The 17,423-nt window shown below is 44.4% G+C and overlaps 1 protein-coding gene and 1 pseudogene across 1 annotated transcript in view; one reads left to right on the top strand and one right to left on the bottom strand.

Annotated features, from left to right (window-relative positions):
• The first annotated feature begins 1,609 nt into the window (after positions 1-1,609).
• CDHR3 (cadherin related family member 3) overlaps positions 1,610-17,423 on the top strand; it is a 68,791-nt gene continuing 52,977 nt past the window's right edge. Inside the window, exons 1-2 of the mRNA XM_027539683.1 lie at positions 1,610-1,813; positions 17,016-17,218. Coding sequence (XP_027395484.1) covers positions 1,768-1,813; positions 17,016-17,218 — 249 coding nt within the window. The 5' untranslated portion in view covers positions 1,610-1,767. The remainder of the gene's footprint in view (positions 1,814-17,015; positions 17,219-17,423) is intronic.
• Positions 3,948-6,164, bottom strand: LOC113891543 (annotated as a pseudogene).

Here is a 17,423-nt window from a genome sequence, read left to right as displayed (position 1 = left end):
TGCAACCCCATGGACTATACAGTCCATGGAATTCTCCAGGCCAGAATACTGGAGTGGATAGCCTTTCCCTTCTCCAGGGGATCTTCCCAACTCAGGGATCGAACCACATTGCAGATGGATTCTTTACCAGCTGAGCCACAAGGGAAGCCCCTAAGCCCCAGCGGTGGCAGCCAAACTGGAAAAAGAGGCTGCAGGTGGCACTGAGGAGGCTAGAAAGGACTTGGCGAAGTTTTGGATGTAATGGGCAAGTTACACATCCTCTCTGAGCCTTACTTTCCTTGTGCCTAGGAGCAGCTGTAACTGGTTTATCTAGAAGTCTCAATCCAGGGGTATATAAACAGAAATGGTTTTGTTTCCTCCAGGCATTGTTTTTCATCTGCCTCTGTTACATCTCCCTTTCTTGTTCCTTAATAGCTTGTTTCCTGTTCACTTTCAGTTAGTCATCGTCCTTGATAGCTTTCACAGTTTCCATCTCAAACTCAACTTAAATCTTGCTTTCAGCCTCTCCCCTGCTGCAGCTTTGGCACCTGGGTATGGGGTGTTGTCTGGTTTCTTTGCCTGTGGAGGAAGGAGAGGAAAGGGGACAAGCATGGCTCCTCAGCCGGCCTTCCGTGTTGTGTCTCTCGATCTGTTGTGGCAGTTTTGGGGGCTCTTACAGACTAACTGGCCAGGGCTGACCTCTGTGTATCCAGATGCTGGTTCACTAGTGGGGCAGATGTAGTCTTCAGAGCTCCTGAGGGTCTCCCAGTGGCTCATGTCCCTGGTGCCCCCACCCGTCTCTTGCCACCAACCTTGGGCTGCTGGGTGGGCACCCCTCCCCCAGCAGGCATTTCTTGAGTCAAAGGACCAGAAGAGAGGGTCCAAGTCCTGTTTCCTTCCACTGTGTCCGCTATCTTCCTTCTGCACCACGTTGAGGGAACAGGCTGCTCTACTCCCACCCTCCCTCTGCACGGCCACTGATCCTTGTCTGAGTGGATGCTGAACTCCAGCTGTGTCTCACTCACCAGGGCTTGCAGCCTCACACAGGGCTGTACAGGGCACGGAAGCATGGAGCAGGGCAATGCAGCCCCAGGGATGGGCCACATCACTTCCCTGTGCATTCAAACTTCCACCAAAATCTTCCTTCACAGACGTCTTTGAGGGCTGCCGGGGCAGGAGAGGGAGTTGTGGGGACATGGATGGAGTCTGCCTTGAGAAGGGGTCTGGCTTGTCTCCTTGGCCCCAGCTCTTGGCTCCTCTCTTTAGAATGAATGCTTTAATCTCCAAGTCTGAGTCTGACTCATGAATTCAGAACAGCAGAAAAATTCTTACTTCCTACCCGTTCCTGTGGATGACAAGGTGCCTGGTGACAGGACGACTGAGCCTGTCAGGGATGACACTGCTGTGTTCAGCTTTTCACATCACCTCAGTGTCTCTGCTCTTCTGTTGGTCTTTTGACTTCTCTTCTGGGGCTCTCTGTGCAGACGCACCTTGGATGTGGACTTTCAAGATGGGCTCTGAGCTGACCCCATCAGCTGGTTGGCTGACCTCTTGGTACCATGCCATCACAGAAGCAGGTAATCAGAGAACAAATAGTCCTGTGGTGTTTAGAGTCTCCCTTAGTGACACCAAAGCCTCTGTTTGATTTCTCGAGTGGCAACAAAGCCAGAAACAGAAGGTGATCAGCACCTAGAATAGACCCCAGGTGTAATAACGCAGGGTTCAGGCCCTGGAAGATGCGCTAGAAGAGATGCGCTAGAAGATGTACACAGAAGTGAACTATCAAAGATGCAGGAGGTCGTCCTCTTCCTGCTTCTCCTGGGTGTACTGTCAGGTAGGAACTCCATTTTACCCCCTGACTTGGCCCACTCAGTTTGTTAGATATCATTGTGTGATAAAGTCCCTGAAGGAGGAAATTGCCCCTGGGGGGCCCTGTTCAAGTGTGGGACTGTCAGCATCAGGGAGCCTTGTGAGGCTGGGTGGGATATCCAGAGAAGAGGGTACCCCAAAAGCCCCATCTAATCCATGTTCATACGGACTGTTTCACTTCCCCTCTTGGCCTGTATAGTCCTTTCAAGACCTAAAGCTGGGGAAAGAACTTTCCTGGCAGAGCTTTGTGTGTACGTCAGCTAGTCTTTGTGCAGATTCTGGCCTTACTCTGGAGCTCTCTAGGGGCAAGCTGAGGTTGCCAAGTCACCCTATGTGGAAACTGAGGTACAGAGGGGCTAGCGCCTTAGTCCTGAGAGAAGAACATTTCTTATAGAAGGCAAAGATTCACCTCGTGTTCCTGGCACTCCCTCTTCCTTATTCAAGAGCTTCAAGAATCTTGGATGATTTTTCAGTGTTGTCAGCTTGGATTATTGAAATTGAGCTTTTTAAATTAAATCTTATTTTTGAATAGGTAGTATATGCATAATGTATGGAATCCAATCATATTACATTTGCAGATTAATTTAGGGGTAATTTACATCTTTGATGAGTTATACAGTAAAACACTTAGAGGAGTGTCTGTTATCTAGTAAATGCTTAGTAAATGTTACTGATTATGTATGACACTGAGTCTTTATATTCAAGAACAGGGTTCTAGAAATATGTTCAAGTCTTCATTTTCTCATGAGTATTGTGAGATTTTTTTCATATGGATCTTGCACATTTTGATTATATTTCTAGTTCTTTTTCTTTTATTTTTTAGCATTTGTAAATGAAATCTTCTTCTGCCTTTTATCTTTTAATTGATGCTTATATAATGTATGGAATTCTGTTAATGAATTATCTTATTTGTAATGATGTTTCTGTTGATTTTCATGGATTTTTCAGGTTTGAAAATAATAAATGTTTATACTTTTCCTTCCTTGTTTTCCTATATCTCTTTTCTTTCTCTTTTTCAACTACTGGCCCTATACCTTCAGACTGTTGTTAAATAATGATAAGAGTGTACACTCTTGTCTTGTTCTCCATAAAGCGTCATGTTAACTTTTGGTATGAAATAGAAATGTTTTATATGTTAAGGAGATAGCTTTTATTCTTATTTAGGCTATTCGCTTATAAATAAAAATGGATTTTAAGGATACTTGGACATCTCTTTAAAGAACTTTGGTAAACTGAACTATAGTACAGTAGTACTTACAAGAGCAAAATAGCTCGTCTTGATTTCTAATTGCGACAGTATGGTGCAGCGAGATCAAACTTAGGCAAGACAGAGCCAATTCATGTTTACATGTGGAAACCATACAATATAAGTGGTTAATCTGCTGAAAGTTTGGCATTCGGTTCACATCACTGAGAAGCTTACCTAAGATCTACTTTTATGCTGCAGCATCCTGTGGTATTCTTGCACTGCCCACAAAAATTCTTTGGGGGGAGAAAAACCATCAAAACTGTGATATGTCCAATGAAATCTTTAATCTTTGATAACCTTTAAAGCTTGGGAGTACTTAACAGCAGGTAAACGTGGAACATCTTCCTAGAATACCAACTTTACATTAAACATGTAACATCAAAGAACAAAAAAGTAAATGCACAATTATATTCACTTTTAACAAATGAGAAGTCCCTCAAGTTCCTGCAACCATTTGTATGAATTCATTGGACTTCGACAAGCTTTACATTAGAAAATGGTCACTTCTGCCAAAAAATGCAAAGATAATTCTTACCTGTTTGAAACATCTGAAGTAAATGCTACCTTTGACAGGTCACACAAATCTCATCTCTAGGTGACACTACCTAAGCCCAAAGCCAGGTGGGGTAGATGTTATTTTAGCCTAACTATCGATATTATTTACGCCTCTTAACAACTTATCAAATACAATACTGTTGACTCATCATTACATTTGTGTGAAATGATTCAAGTATACAGAAAATTAGGAGCATTTAAACTAATTGACTTCAAATTAAGTGGTAATAGTGAAGGCAATTCAAGTACTGACATGGCACAACTTTCCCTGTTAGTGGTTTTAAAATGCTCATTTAAACAGAAGATGAGTTCACTTGCTTAGATATTTGGAATACAACTTTATTCTGATTTTAAATGAAAAGGAATGGCAATGACAGTAACAAACAAGCTTCCACCTCTCAATACTGTCATGTGACTATGGCAGTCTTATATTTGAAACTCAAGGAGGAAACGACTGTGTTCCAAAACACCTAAATAGGCGGGTCCAAAAAATGAAGGTATTTTTTTTAAACTGCCACATTCACTCCAAAGCCCATCCATCTCCTTCAGCATCCAAAGATTAAGCACGTGTTCTGCTTAGCTGTGTAATAAAGCGGCAAACACGCTGCACCACTGACGTCACAGGACAGTTGCCTATAAAACTCGACTTCCGACGCTGGGCCCCAGCTTCACTTTCTCACAGGTCATCATCTCCATCCGGGAGAGAAGTTGTCTGAGCAACCTCTAAATCGGCTTATACTGTGCTGTCAAGGCTGGGTCCATGACCACCTCTGGTGGGGCAAGAGCAGGCATGGCGACAAACTCCAGGTTAGGGTCTCCAATCGGTTTTCTAGCAAGCCAAAGGAAGGGCTTTTCAAAAGTAGCTACTTTTGGCAGAAATGTCATAGTACTGAAGATTCTTCTTTTGGTGGAAGACAGTTGAGTTTGCCTTAAACTTTCTGTCCTTAATATCCACTTTGTTGCCACACAACACAACTGGGATATTCTCACGCATGCGTACCAGATCTCTATGCCAGTTAGGCACATTCTTGTAAGTAACTCTTGCTGTTACATCAAACATTATAATGGCACACTGAGCTTCTATATAATAGCCATCTCTCAGTCCACCAAATTTCTCCTGACAAGCTGTATACTGTATATTGAACTTAATCAGTCCTCTGTTGGTATGGAACATAAGAGGATGGACCTCAACATTCAAGGTAGCTACATACTTCTCAAATTCACCAGTCAGATGACGTTTCATGAATGTAGTTTTTCCAGTACCACCATCACCAACCAATACAAGTTTGAACTGAACTTGGGGTTCTCCTTGGGCAGCCATCGCGGTTACTTCCAGAAGCGTCTCTGAGCCCATCTGACTGAGCCCAAAATGGATTTTTAAATCAAATTTTTTCTCAAGATCTATAAATAAGACTATTTGATTTTTCCCCTTTGATCTGTTAATAGATAAATAAATCACGGGTCTCCTAATAATATTGAACTCTCTTTAACCTTGAACTTTTAGAGGGCAGGAGGAACTGTGAGTGTGAAGTTGGGCCTTGAGCTGCTCAAACTCTTACTTGAATTAAACATTGGAGATTTTCCCAGAAATATAGGCTTTTAGGACCATAATCATTTGAGTTAAGAGGTGACATTTATTGTCATTAGGGGAAGAGTGAGGTTAGAAAAACCCAGCATCTCATACTGAAACATTATCATTTGGTATCTCCTCATCAGATGTGTGAAAGAAACATATCACAAAAATCTGCAAGAAATACTTGAGATTTTAAAATAAAAACCACATGCTAATCCCCAACCCCCCGCCTCCAAAAGACCACACACTGTACTGCACTTTTGCTTCCACGGGTCAAATACAATTTTTTGGAAGGTCTGCTGTGATGCAGACTGCTCCTCTCTTACTTTCTTAGGTGAGTCTGAAAACCTACTCCTTACCCTTGATCTCAAAAACACCAGGGTCACAGAGGATTGGGGGAGGGGAGCAGTCACAGTACCTGCCTTCAGCAGATTGGAAACAGGCATCACCAAAGTAACCACAGACAAAGTACCATTTTCCAGTATTCTGTTCCTCTCATTTGGTCTAACTGGTGTGTATCCTCCAGGTCCAGGCAAGTCCCACCCGTCCACGGAGCCTTCCCAGAGTGCCCTAGCTCTTGGTGGGTGCTCTTTCTGCTGTACTCTGCATGTGGATACAACATGTGTTTGCAGCTGGGTACATTCCTCTTGCCTGCACGTGGAATGGGTGTCAAGGGTTTAGTAGAGTACCTAACACAGAATAAGTGCTCACCGAAAAGTAGCAGGAGTTATAATTCATCCATTATGTGTCTGTCCTGGAATCCTCAACTGGAAAGCCAGCCCTACAATAACAGGTTTCATACTTCTTATTCCTCTGTGGTCTCTGAGTACCAACACATACAGGGTAGCTAATAAATTTTTGTTGTTGTTGATCATTATCCCTTTGGGGGCCTGTTTTTTTCCCTCCTCATTTACTGATATCCGCTAAATGCAGAAATTTAGATCCTCTGCCTGCTTAATATTGGCACTGAGATTGGCGTCTGTCTTTTTCACCTCCTATTAAGATGAGGGAAAGAAAACATTTTCTCTTTGGGATGCTAAAGTGTCCCTTTCCAGCAACAACTTAGAAAGCAAGGCCCTTAAAAAACATAAACTCCACAAGACTCAGCTGTAGCACAAGAAAGAGTTGGGGTAAAACAATCTCTGGCTCCATCAGTATCAAAGGAACATGTGTCACTCCTGGGAGATGGAGGACTTAGCAAAGGCCCCTCAGTGTATTTAAATCCACTGCACACTGAGACGGTCTCCACTTTGAGAAAGTCTCCAGGGAACTAGCTTTTGTCTGAGTCTCATGGAAATGAAAAATACCAGGATGTTTAATGAGAGAAGGCTCTCCTTGGTATCTGGAAGATCCACATGAACACAAAAAAGGTACCAGGCTCGTTGACGAGTTTTGTCCGCTGAGCTCCACATGTGAGGTCATCTTGATCTCTCTAGGGTGATCCACGAGTCTACCACTTGGGCCTGGCCCCCAGCTAGGTGAGTTAGGAAATCAAAAGAGACCCAAGGCTCAGTGTTTTACACTCCGTGAGGACCAGGTAGGTGTACGTCCTTCTTAATGCTCTCATCATTTGAAAAGGCAGGAAGATGTAGTCCATTTCCAGAAAGTCTTTCTGTGGGTGATTAATCCTATATATGGGATCCAAAGAATGTTACAAAAAGATTCCTCTTTTCTACCATGTCTCTTTCCTATTAAGACAACCTCAGAAAAGCAAAGGCCATCCCTCCTCTCAGCCCCACTTTCCTCTTCCTTTTCCAAGGGAACTTGGTTGTCTTTCCCTCACTCCCGCTGAAGCACTCAAGTTACTGGAATCTGTCTGCTTTTCCATCTCCACAGAGTTAGATGTTGGCAAGAAACCCGCCCTTCTCATTCTGAACCAGAGTGATGCTCCAAGACAAACACCTCCCTCTCTTGCTAATGATGACCTAGTGTCATTTACAGAATCATTAGAAGTCTCACCACCTTTTCTTAGCTTTTAGGCCAGGGCAGACCATCCCCAACCTCTAGGGACCCATGGTTACAATGCAGTGCTATTAGTCAGCAGGCTCCATATCTTGAACAAGAGTTAGTTGTGTGCAGGAACTTTAGCAAAGCCACGCAGACTAATTCCAGTCCTACTGGAATTCACTCTCATGGGTACCATGGGTGGTGCTCAGTCGACAAAACTCAGGTCAACAAGCCTGATACCTTTTTTGTGTCCTACCTTCCATTAGCCTTTCGGGGGCATGAGTCAGCCCCCCAAAGTGGGTGGGTGAGCATCCCATCCAGGAAGGTATAACACTGTGAAAATGAAAGACACAGGAAGATGTTGCATATACTAAAACAACAACATTCTATAATGTTTTATAGTATACTGAGCATATGCATGTTCTTATATGGTACCCATGAGAGTGAATTCCAGTAGGACTGGAATTAGTCTGAGTGGCTTTGCTAAAGTTCCTGCACACAACTAACTCTCGTTCAAAGCATGGAGCCTGCTGACTAATAGCACTGCATTGTAACCATGGGTCCCTAGAGGTTGGGGATAGTCTGCCCCAGCCTAAAAGCAATGTTCATTGATGAGGGTGAGATTGACGATTTGCCCCTGGTCTTGGTGAGCCCATCAGAGGGCTCTGCTGTTGGGGCTAGTTATGTAACAGGATGGTGCCTACAGGACCAGTGAAATATTCAATACAAACAGTTCCAGCAGAGACTCTAATTTGGATTCACTGTTTCCAAGGTATCAGTGATGTAGTTGGTGGTTTCTGGTCTGAGCAAGTACACTTAGCTATGGCCTTAGGGAAAGAAGATAGCAGGAGCCTGCTGGCTCTGGGCCTCTCCCGTCCTCTTAGGTACCTCTGAATGAGGTAGCATTCAGCTGGGACACACATCCTTACTTTAATGTAACTGCTATACCTTCTCCATTTTCTGTAATCAACTGTGGATGTGGAAACATTCTCGTTTGGGTCCTGTGCATCTCCTTGAACAATTGAACAACTGGAAATGTTTAATGGCCACTGCAGTGTAGCCCCACATCCCTGAGAGACAGAGTGGACATACGGACCAAAGAACTTGAGGGACCAGCCCAAGGCCACACAGTCAAGTAGCAGCAAAACTCAGATTGGCTCTGACTCCAATTCTCTTGCCCCTTTCACAACATTCCTCTGGATTCTTTCACTACGATTTTGATTAGTTACTAGAAGGAAGAGGCATGTATTGAGCGACAGCCTCAGATGAGTACTGCCCTGTGTACTAAAACAGAGTAGTAAGTCAGAGAGCAGCTGCATCCCCTGAGGGAGAAGAAGGAATGTCCCCACACTTCCTGAGCCACCTCATCACCTTTGGTGTCAGAGACCCAGGTGGCCAGCTTCGTCCCCTGGAACAGAGGCTACGGAGGCCTTCCTTATCCCAACGTGGGCTCCAGTGAGGGGGCCTCCTTGGACCCTTTCTGGCAAGGCAGTGATTTTGCTTATTTGGAAACAAGCAAACCCATCATCCATCGAAGCTCTCAGCCATAGGCTAGATGTTTCAGTGGGCTCAGTGACTGATAATCATTTTGTGTGCCTTTTCTTTTTCAAAGTGTACCCATCCAGCAATTCTAATTTGCTTCTTAATTAAGATGCATGTGTAAGTCAAATTCTATTAAAGCCTCTTTCTTGATCTCCAGCACTCAGACCACCAGAGAAAGTTCGGAAGGAAAGTGCATCATGTCTTAGGGAGAGATGGCCCCTGGTTCCTGGCCTTCCCTCTGCCGGGGAAGGCCTGATTAGCAGAGTGCCTTTGGACACATCCCTTAAACTTATCTGTAGAACGAACAAATTGAATATTTGGTGAATTCTGTACATTTTAATTGCTCTATTTTTAGAGTGTGGACCCTTGCTACTAGTTATTACTATTAATACTGTCACCACTGCTTTTAATAGCTAAGAAACTGGAGGAACTGGTTTTTGGACTAAGACTTGGGAGATCCCAGCTTGGCCACTTGCCTTATCAATGTCCCTGGAGTGTCTGCCTTAAAGTTTTTAGGATTCAGCTACACAACCCTGGCACACATAACCTTTTCTTGGGAGGAAAGACCACCAGATGAAGAGCAGAACAGGTCCGGCAAGAATGTCCGCAGAAATATTCACAGATACAGTCTGGCTTTATCCAGACAGTTTCCAACACAAAGTGCCTGAGGGTCCCTGGATAGATCCGCTTTTCCCTCCCCAATACTTCCCTCACCACCATAAGAAAGTGGGCCACTCGAGGGAGACCCGGGCAAGCCCTGTAAGTGTAAGGAGACAGCATGGAACCATGAGAAGGAGCCCTGCCCTTGGAGTCAGATGCCTTGGATTGGAAGACTGGTTCTTCTCTAGAATTAGCCTCTCAAACCCAGAGTTTATCAAAGTTATGATTAATGCAACAAGATCAAGGGATATACTACCCACAAAGCAAAGTAGAGGCTATCTGCTGGGGATATTTGGTGAGCAATCTCTCCAGTTTACCACAGCAAGGTTGGTGGCTGCAGTAATCTCCCTGTTGAGGTTGAGGTTGTGGGAACCTCTGAGTAGGGCTTAGCAAGCCTCTCATTGGTGAGACTGTACCCAGCTAATACTCCAGCACTGTTCCTTATGCTGTTCCCCTAAAAGGCCTCTTACATGTCACATCACCCAAATCTAATGTCTAGGTGGAGAGTCCAATCTCTTACCAGCCCCAGCACCGTCTTGCTATGGTGTTACCAGGTTATAGAATATCCACAATCCATCTCACGTGCAGGGTCATCCGACAAGCATGGATCAAAAGCCTAGAGACACGCAGTCTGCTATCTACAGACCCAGATGCGTGAACCAGGACCCTGGTGGCCACTTACTGGGTGTGTAGTCTCAGGGGTGTGAAGTGGTGGCAGTGATGCCTACTTCCAGGGACCACAGTTAGAGCAGATGAAATCAGGCATACCTAGCACGATGCCCAGTGCATAGGTGCTCAGTGAAGGTGAGTGGTTACTAGTTTTAGTCTGTTCCTTTGGGCTGTGCACTACCTTACCCTGGGCTATTCTCTCTCTTTTTAAAATATTTATTATCAAGCTCTTTACAGAGAAAGCTTGCCAATTTTTTTCAAAATTTTATTTATTTTTGACTGCGCTGGGTTTTTGTTGCTGCGCAGGCTTTTCTCTAGTTGCAGAGTGCGGTCTTCTCACTGCAGGGGCTTCTCTTGTTGCAGAATACAGGCTCTTGGGCACACGAACTTCAGTAGTTGTGGCTCCTGGACTCTAGAGCACAGGCTTAATAGGTGTGGTGCACAGGCTTAGTTGCTCCCATGGCATGTGGGATTTTCCTGGATCAGGGATTGAACCTGTGTCTCCTGCACTGGCAAAAGGATTCTTTACCACTGAGCCACCAGGGAAGCCCTAACCTGGGCTGTTCATGAGAAAAATCTAATGAGTTACATCTTTGCTTAAACATACATAGAAGCCTCTTTCCTTGTTGGTTGCTGCTGCTGCTGCTGCTAAGTCGCTTCAGTCGTGTCCGACTCTGTGCGACCCCACAGACGGCAGCCCACCAGGCCCCACTGTCCCTGGGATTCTCCAGCCAAGAACACTGGAGTGGGTTGCCATTTCCTTCTCCAATACATGAAAGTGAAAAGTGAAAGTGAAGTCGCTCAGTCATGTCCAACTCTTAGCAACCCCATGGACTGCAGCCTACCAGGCTCCTCCGTCCATAGGACTTTCCAGGCAAGAGTACTGGAGTGGGGTGCCATTGCCTTCTCCGAATATTTTCTTTACCTCCTTGTTGGTTAGAGAGGCACAAATCACTGCAGCAAGATCAGGTGGGGTCCTTGGAAACAAATTGCCAGTCTTTCCGTTTGCTCGTGACTGTCTCGCCCTGCTGAGCCGAAAGGGAACACTCTTGTGAACAATTTGGCTGGGCAGGGCGGTGTGCTGGAGACTCCAATGGTGGGAAAAGAGGGCTTGAGGGAATTATACCCACAAAACCCAACCCACCAGAGCAATTGATTATTTTGCTCATTTTGAAAAACTATTTCAGGGAAATTTTTGCCTCTAAATACTCTAGACATACTATATTGCTGCTGGGTTTTTTTTAATCACAAGAATGCTATAATATTAAAGTCAATTTTAATAGATTAAAAAAAATCCATTTGTATTCACATCACCCTAAACCTCAGCTGTATTGATATTTCTGAGTCCTTGCACAGTCCTTGTCCATAAAACCAGATAATTCTGCCAGCAAAATATAACTTATGCATAATGCATTTTAGTCTCTAAACGAAATCAGATGATTTTAGATTTAGGAATGCTTGTATCAATGAATGTGTTTATATTTCAATTTTTCCTGCATTTCCACCTGCTCCTCTGTCTCCCCTCCCTCAAATTTGAAGTAAAAACATTCTCTTATAAAAGTCAATGTTTTCCCATGGCTTGTTTGTTTCTAGAAATTCTTCCACCCTGTAGATCTGTCCCGCCTGTACCTCCTCCGATTCTAGGGACTTTGTCCCCAGTGGTTAATGGTGGCCAAGGTTAGAAGCTGGCTGAGAAGGTGACCTTGGTGTAAATTTTGACTTTGTTACTTATTATTCACTGTATGTGCTTCAGCTCAGTTTCCTCATCTATAAAATGATGATACTACTGTTTATCCAAAAGGATTGCTCTGAGGAGTAAATGAGGGAAAGCATTTTACAGAATGCATTTATTTGGAACATTGAATAAGTGGCAATTGTATCAGTTTCCTAGGGCTGCTATAACAGATTACCATAAACTGAATAGCTTAACGCAGCAGAAATGTATTCTCTCACAATTCAGGAACCGAGAAATCTGAAATCAAGGTCTCAACGGGGTTGGTTCCTTCTAGACTCTCTGAGAAAGATGCTTCTCCACACCTACATCCTGACTTCTGGGGGTTGTCTGCTGTGCCTTGGTTTGTATCTGCATTACTATGGTTTCTCAGTTCAGTTCAGTCCAGTCACTCAGTCATGTCTGACTTTTTGTGACCCTATGCACTGCAGCACGCCAGGCCTCCCTGTCTATCACTAACTCCTGGAGTTTACTCAAACTCATGTCCATTGAGTCGGTGATGCCATCCAACCATCTCATCCTCTGTCGTCCTCTTCTCCTCCAGCTTTCAATCTTTCTCAGCATTAGGGTCTTTTCAAATGAGTCAGTTCTTCATATCAGGTGGCCAAAGTATTGGAGTTTCAGCTTCAGCATCAGTCCTTCCAATGAATATTCAGGAGTGATTTCCTCTAGGATGGACTGGTTGGATTTCCATGCTGTCCAAAGGACTCTCAAGAGTTTTCTCCAACACCACAGTTCAAAAGCATCAATTCTTTGGCAGTCAGCTTTCTTTATAGTCCAACTCTCACACCTATACATGACTACTAGAAAAACCATAGCCTTGACTAGATGGATTTTCGTTGGCAAAATAATGTCTCTGCTTTTTAATAGGCTGTCTAGAGGAGGCAGTGGCAACCCACTCCAGTACTCTTGCCTGGAAAATTCCATGGATGGAGGAGCCTGGTAGGCTGCAGTCCATGGGGTCGCGAAGAGTCGGACATGACTGAGCGACTTCACTTTCACTTTTCACTTTTATGCATTGGAGAAGGAAATGGCAAGCCACTCCAGTGTTCTTGCCTGGAGAATCCCAGGGACGGGGGCGCCTGGTGGGCTGCCGTCTATGGGGTCGCACAGAGTCGGACACGACTGAAGCAACTTAGCAGCAGCAGGTTGGTCATAACTTTTCTTCCAAGGAGTAATTTCATGGCTGCAGTCAACATCTGCAGTGATTTTGGAGCCCCCAAAAATAAAGTCTGACACTGTTTCCCCATCTATTTCCCATGAAGTGATGGGACCAGATGCCATGATCTTCGTTTTCTGAATGTTGAGCTGTAAGCCAACTTTTTCACTCTCCTCTTTCACTTTCATCAAGAGGCTTTTAGTTCTTCCTCAGTTTCTGCCATAAGGATGGTATTATCTGCATCTCTGAGGTTATTGATATTTCTCCCAGCAACCTTGATTCCAGCTTGTGCTTCATCCAGCCCAGCATTTCTCATGATATACTCTGCATATAAGTTAAATAAGCAAAGTGACAAAATACAGCCTTGACATACTCCTTTTCCTATTTGGAACCAGTCTGTTGTTCCATGTCCAGTTCTAACTGTTGTTTCCTGACCTGCATACAGGTTTCTCAAGAGGCAGGTCAGGTGGTCTGGTATTCCCATCTCTTTCAGAATTTTCCACAGTTTATTGTGATCCACACAGTCAAAGGCTTTGGCATAGTCAATAAAGCATAAATAAATGTTTTCCAGGAACTCTCTTGCTTTCTCGATGATCCAACGGATGTTGGCAATTTGATCTCTGGTTCCTCTGCCTTTTCTAAAACCAGCTTGAACATCTGGAAGTTCATGGTTCACATATTGTTGAAGCCTGGCTTAGAGAATTTTGAGCATTACTTTACTAGTGTGTGAGATGAGTGCAATTGTGCGGTAGTTTGAGCATTCTTTGGCATTGCCTTTCTTTGGGATTGAAATGAAAACTGACCTTTTCCAGTCCTGTGGCCACTGCTGAGTTTTCCAAATTTGCTGGCATGTTGAATGCAGCTCTTTCACAGCATCATCTTTCAGGATTTGAAATAGCTCAACTGGAATTCCATCACCTCCACTAGCTTTGTAGTGATGCTTCCTAAGGCCCACTTGACTTCACATTCTAGGATGTTTGACTCTAGGTGAGTGATCACACCATCATGATTATCTGGGTCGTGAAGATCTCTTTTGTACAGTTCTTCTGTGTATTCTTGCCACCTCTTCTTAATATCTTCTGCTTCTGTTAGGTCCATACTATTTCTGTCCTTTATTGAGCCCATCTTTGCATGAAATGTTCCCTTGGTATCTCTAATTTCCTTGAAGAGATCTCTAGTCTTTCCCATTCTGTTGTTTTCCTCTGTTTTTTTGCATTGATCACTGAGGAAGGCTTTCTTATCTCTCCTTGCTATTCTTTGGAACTTTGCATTCAAATAGGTATATCTTTCCTTTTCTCCTTTGCTTTTCACTTCTCTTCTTTTCACAGCTATTTATAAGGCCTCCTCAGACAGCCATTTTGCTTTTTTTCATTTCTTTTTCTTGGGGATGGTCTTGATCCTTATCTCCTGTACAATGTCATGAACCTCTGTTCATAGTTCATTCAGGCACTCTGACTATAAGATCTAGTCCCTTGAATCTATTTCTCACTTGCACTATATAATCATAAGGGATTTGATTTACGTCATACCTGAGTGGTCTAGTGGTTTTCCCTGCTGCTACTGCTGCTGCTAAGTCACTTCAGTCATGTCCGACTCAGTGCGACCCCATAGACGGCAGCCCACCAGGCTCCCCCGTCCCTGGGATTCTCCAGGCAAGAACACTGGAGTGGGTTGCCATTTCCTTCTCCAATGCATAAAAGTGAAAAGTGAAAGTGAAGTCGCTCAGCCGTGTTCGACTCTTTGTGACCCCATGGACTGCAGCCTACCAGGCTCCTCCATCCGTGGGATTTTCCAGGCAAGAGCACCGGAGTGGGCTGCCATTGCCTTCTCCAGTGGTTTTCCCTACTTTCTTCAATTTAAGTCTGAACTTGGCAATAAGGAGTTCATGATCTGAGCCACAGTCAGATCACCGTCTTGTTTTTGCTGAGTGTATAGAGCTTGTCCATCCTTGGCTGCAAAAAATATAATCAAACTGATTTTGGTGTTGACCATCTGGTGATGTCCGTATGTAGTCTTCTCTTGTGTTGTTGGAAGAGGGTGTTTGCTATGACTAATGTGTTTTCTTGGCAAAACTCTGTTAACCTTTGCCCTGCTTCATTCTGTACTACAAGGCCAAATTTGCCTGTTACTCCACGTGTTTCTTGACTTCCTACTTTTGCATTCCAGTCCCCTATAATGAAAAGGGCATCTTTTGGGGGTGTTAGTTCTAGAATGTCTTGTAGGTGCCTGTTACTCCAGGTGTTTCTTGATTTCCTACTTTTGCATTCTAGTCCCCTATAATGAAAAGGACATCTTTTGGGGATGTTAATTCTAGAATGTCTTGTAGGTCTTCATAGAACCATTCAACTTCAGCTTCTTTAGCATTACTGGCGGGGGCATAGACTTGGATTACCGTGATATTGAATGGTTTGCCTTGGAAACGAACAGAGATCATTCTGTCGTTTTGAGATTGCATCCAAGTACTGCATTTCAGACTCTTTTGTTGACTAGGATGGCTACTCCATTTCTTCTAAGGGATTCTTGCCCACAGTAGTAGATATAATGGTCATTTGAGTTAAATTCACCCATTTCAGTCCATCTTAGTTCGCTGATTCCTAAAACGTTGACGTTCACTCTTGCTGTCTCCTGTTTGACCACTTCCAATTTGCCTTGATTCATGGACCTAACCTTCCAGGTTCCTATGCAATATTGCTCTTTACAGCATTGAACCTTGCTTCTATCACCTGTCACATCCACAACTGGATGTTGTTTTTGCTTTGGCTCCGTCTCTTCATTCTTTCTGGAGTTATTTCTCCACTGATCTCCAATAGCATATTGGGTACTATCGACCCAGACGGGAGTTCATCTTTCAGTGTCCTATCTTTTTGCCTTTTCTTACTGTTCATGGGGTTCTCAAGGCAAGAATTCTAAAGTGGTTTGCCATTCCCTTCTCCAGTGGACCATGTTTTGTCAGAACTCTCTAACATGACCCATCCATTTTGGGTGGCCCTACATGGCATGGCTTATAGTTTCACTGAGTTAGACAAGGTTGTGGTCCATGTGATTAGATTGGATAATTTTCTGTGATTGTGGTTTTCAGTCTGTCTGCCCTCTGATGGAGAAGGATAAGAGGCTTATGGAAGCTTCCTGATGGGAGAGACTGACAAAGGGGGAAAGTAAGTCTTGTTCTGATGGGGGGCGGGCCATGCTCAGTAAATCTTTAATCCAATTTTCTGTCGATGGGTGGAGCTGTGTTCCCTCCCTGCTATTTACCTGGGGCTGAACTATGGTGGAGGTAATGAAGATAATGGTGAGCTCCTTCAAAAAGTCCCATGCATGCACTGCTACACTCAGTGCCCCCAACCCTGCAGCAGGCCACCACCAACCCACGCCTCTGCTGGAGAATCCTGGACACTCACAGGCAAGTCTGGGTCAGTCTCTTGTGGAGTCACTGCTCCTTTCTCCTAGGTCCTGGTGCAGAAGGTTCTGTTTGTGCCCTCCAAGGGTCTATTTCCCAGTCCTGTGTAAGTCTAGCAGCTCTATGGTGGGGTTAATGGCGACCTCCTCCAAGAGGGCTTATGAGATTATACTTAGGGATGTGGGGAGAGCTGGTGTGATTTTGGAGTTCTCCAGTCATGCACATTCCATTCTCAATGTTCTCTGTATCTAACACTGATACAGAGAAGGAAAATAAACTCTTGAAGGCTCCCTGGTCTTTGTAAGACAGAGGATGCTGTGGCCAGACTGGGTCCTTCACGGAGGTGTCTATGTTCTAAGATATCACGTTTCCCTCTCCCTGGCTTTCTACAAAAGCTGGAGAAACACAAAAGGAAGCAGAGAGGTAAGAGGAAAAACAGCAGCTTTATTTCCAGAATGACAGAAGCAGATTTCGTGGTTGTATAGTGGTGGTTGTTTTCTTGGCTCCAAGAAGATCTCACATTCCCGTTTCCAGCTCTTGGCAAGAGTCTTCATTCTTGGGGAGTGACCGGCTTCCAGCTTTGCCCTGAGCTACGAGTTGAAGCCACAAACCAAGCTGCTAAGTCCTTGTTTTCAGGACAAGGCTTTGTGCTCATGACGTTTTGCATCCTTTTTAAATCTGCAGGCGGACAGGCACTACACCTAATCCACTTACCCGCTATGAGCAAAGTGGCAGAGAATTCTCCACCTGAGACTTCAGTGCACATGTTTGCTATGAAACTATCAGCATCACTGTCACCTGTGGTCCCAGGGTTCCCCCTGATAATCAACTCCAGTCCCCTCACTCGGGCCTTCAGGGTGAACTGGCTGTCGGACACCGACTTTGAGGTAAGCACTGTCTCATTCCCAAGGGAGCTGCTCACAGAGGGGCCCTGAAGATGGTATGGGTGGAATTCTGGATCAGTGGTCATTTTTTCCTCTTCTCCTGCTTTAATCTTCCCTCTTGTAAGATCTGGACATTCTGTTCCGGGCATTCTAGAGCCCTCTGTGCTAGATGCCCCTGTAGCTTTTGGACCTTTTTCCCTCCATTTAA

Source organism: Bos indicus x Bos taurus, chromosome 4 (genome assembly GCF_003369695.1).
Source record: "Bos indicus x Bos taurus breed Angus x Brahman F1 hybrid chromosome 4, Bos_hybrid_MaternalHap_v2.0, whole genome shotgun sequence".
Classification (NCBI taxonomy): Eukaryota; Metazoa; Chordata; class Mammalia; order Artiodactyla; family Bovidae; genus Bos; species Bos indicus x Bos taurus.
This window is presented reverse-complemented; position numbering and strand designations above follow the sequence as displayed.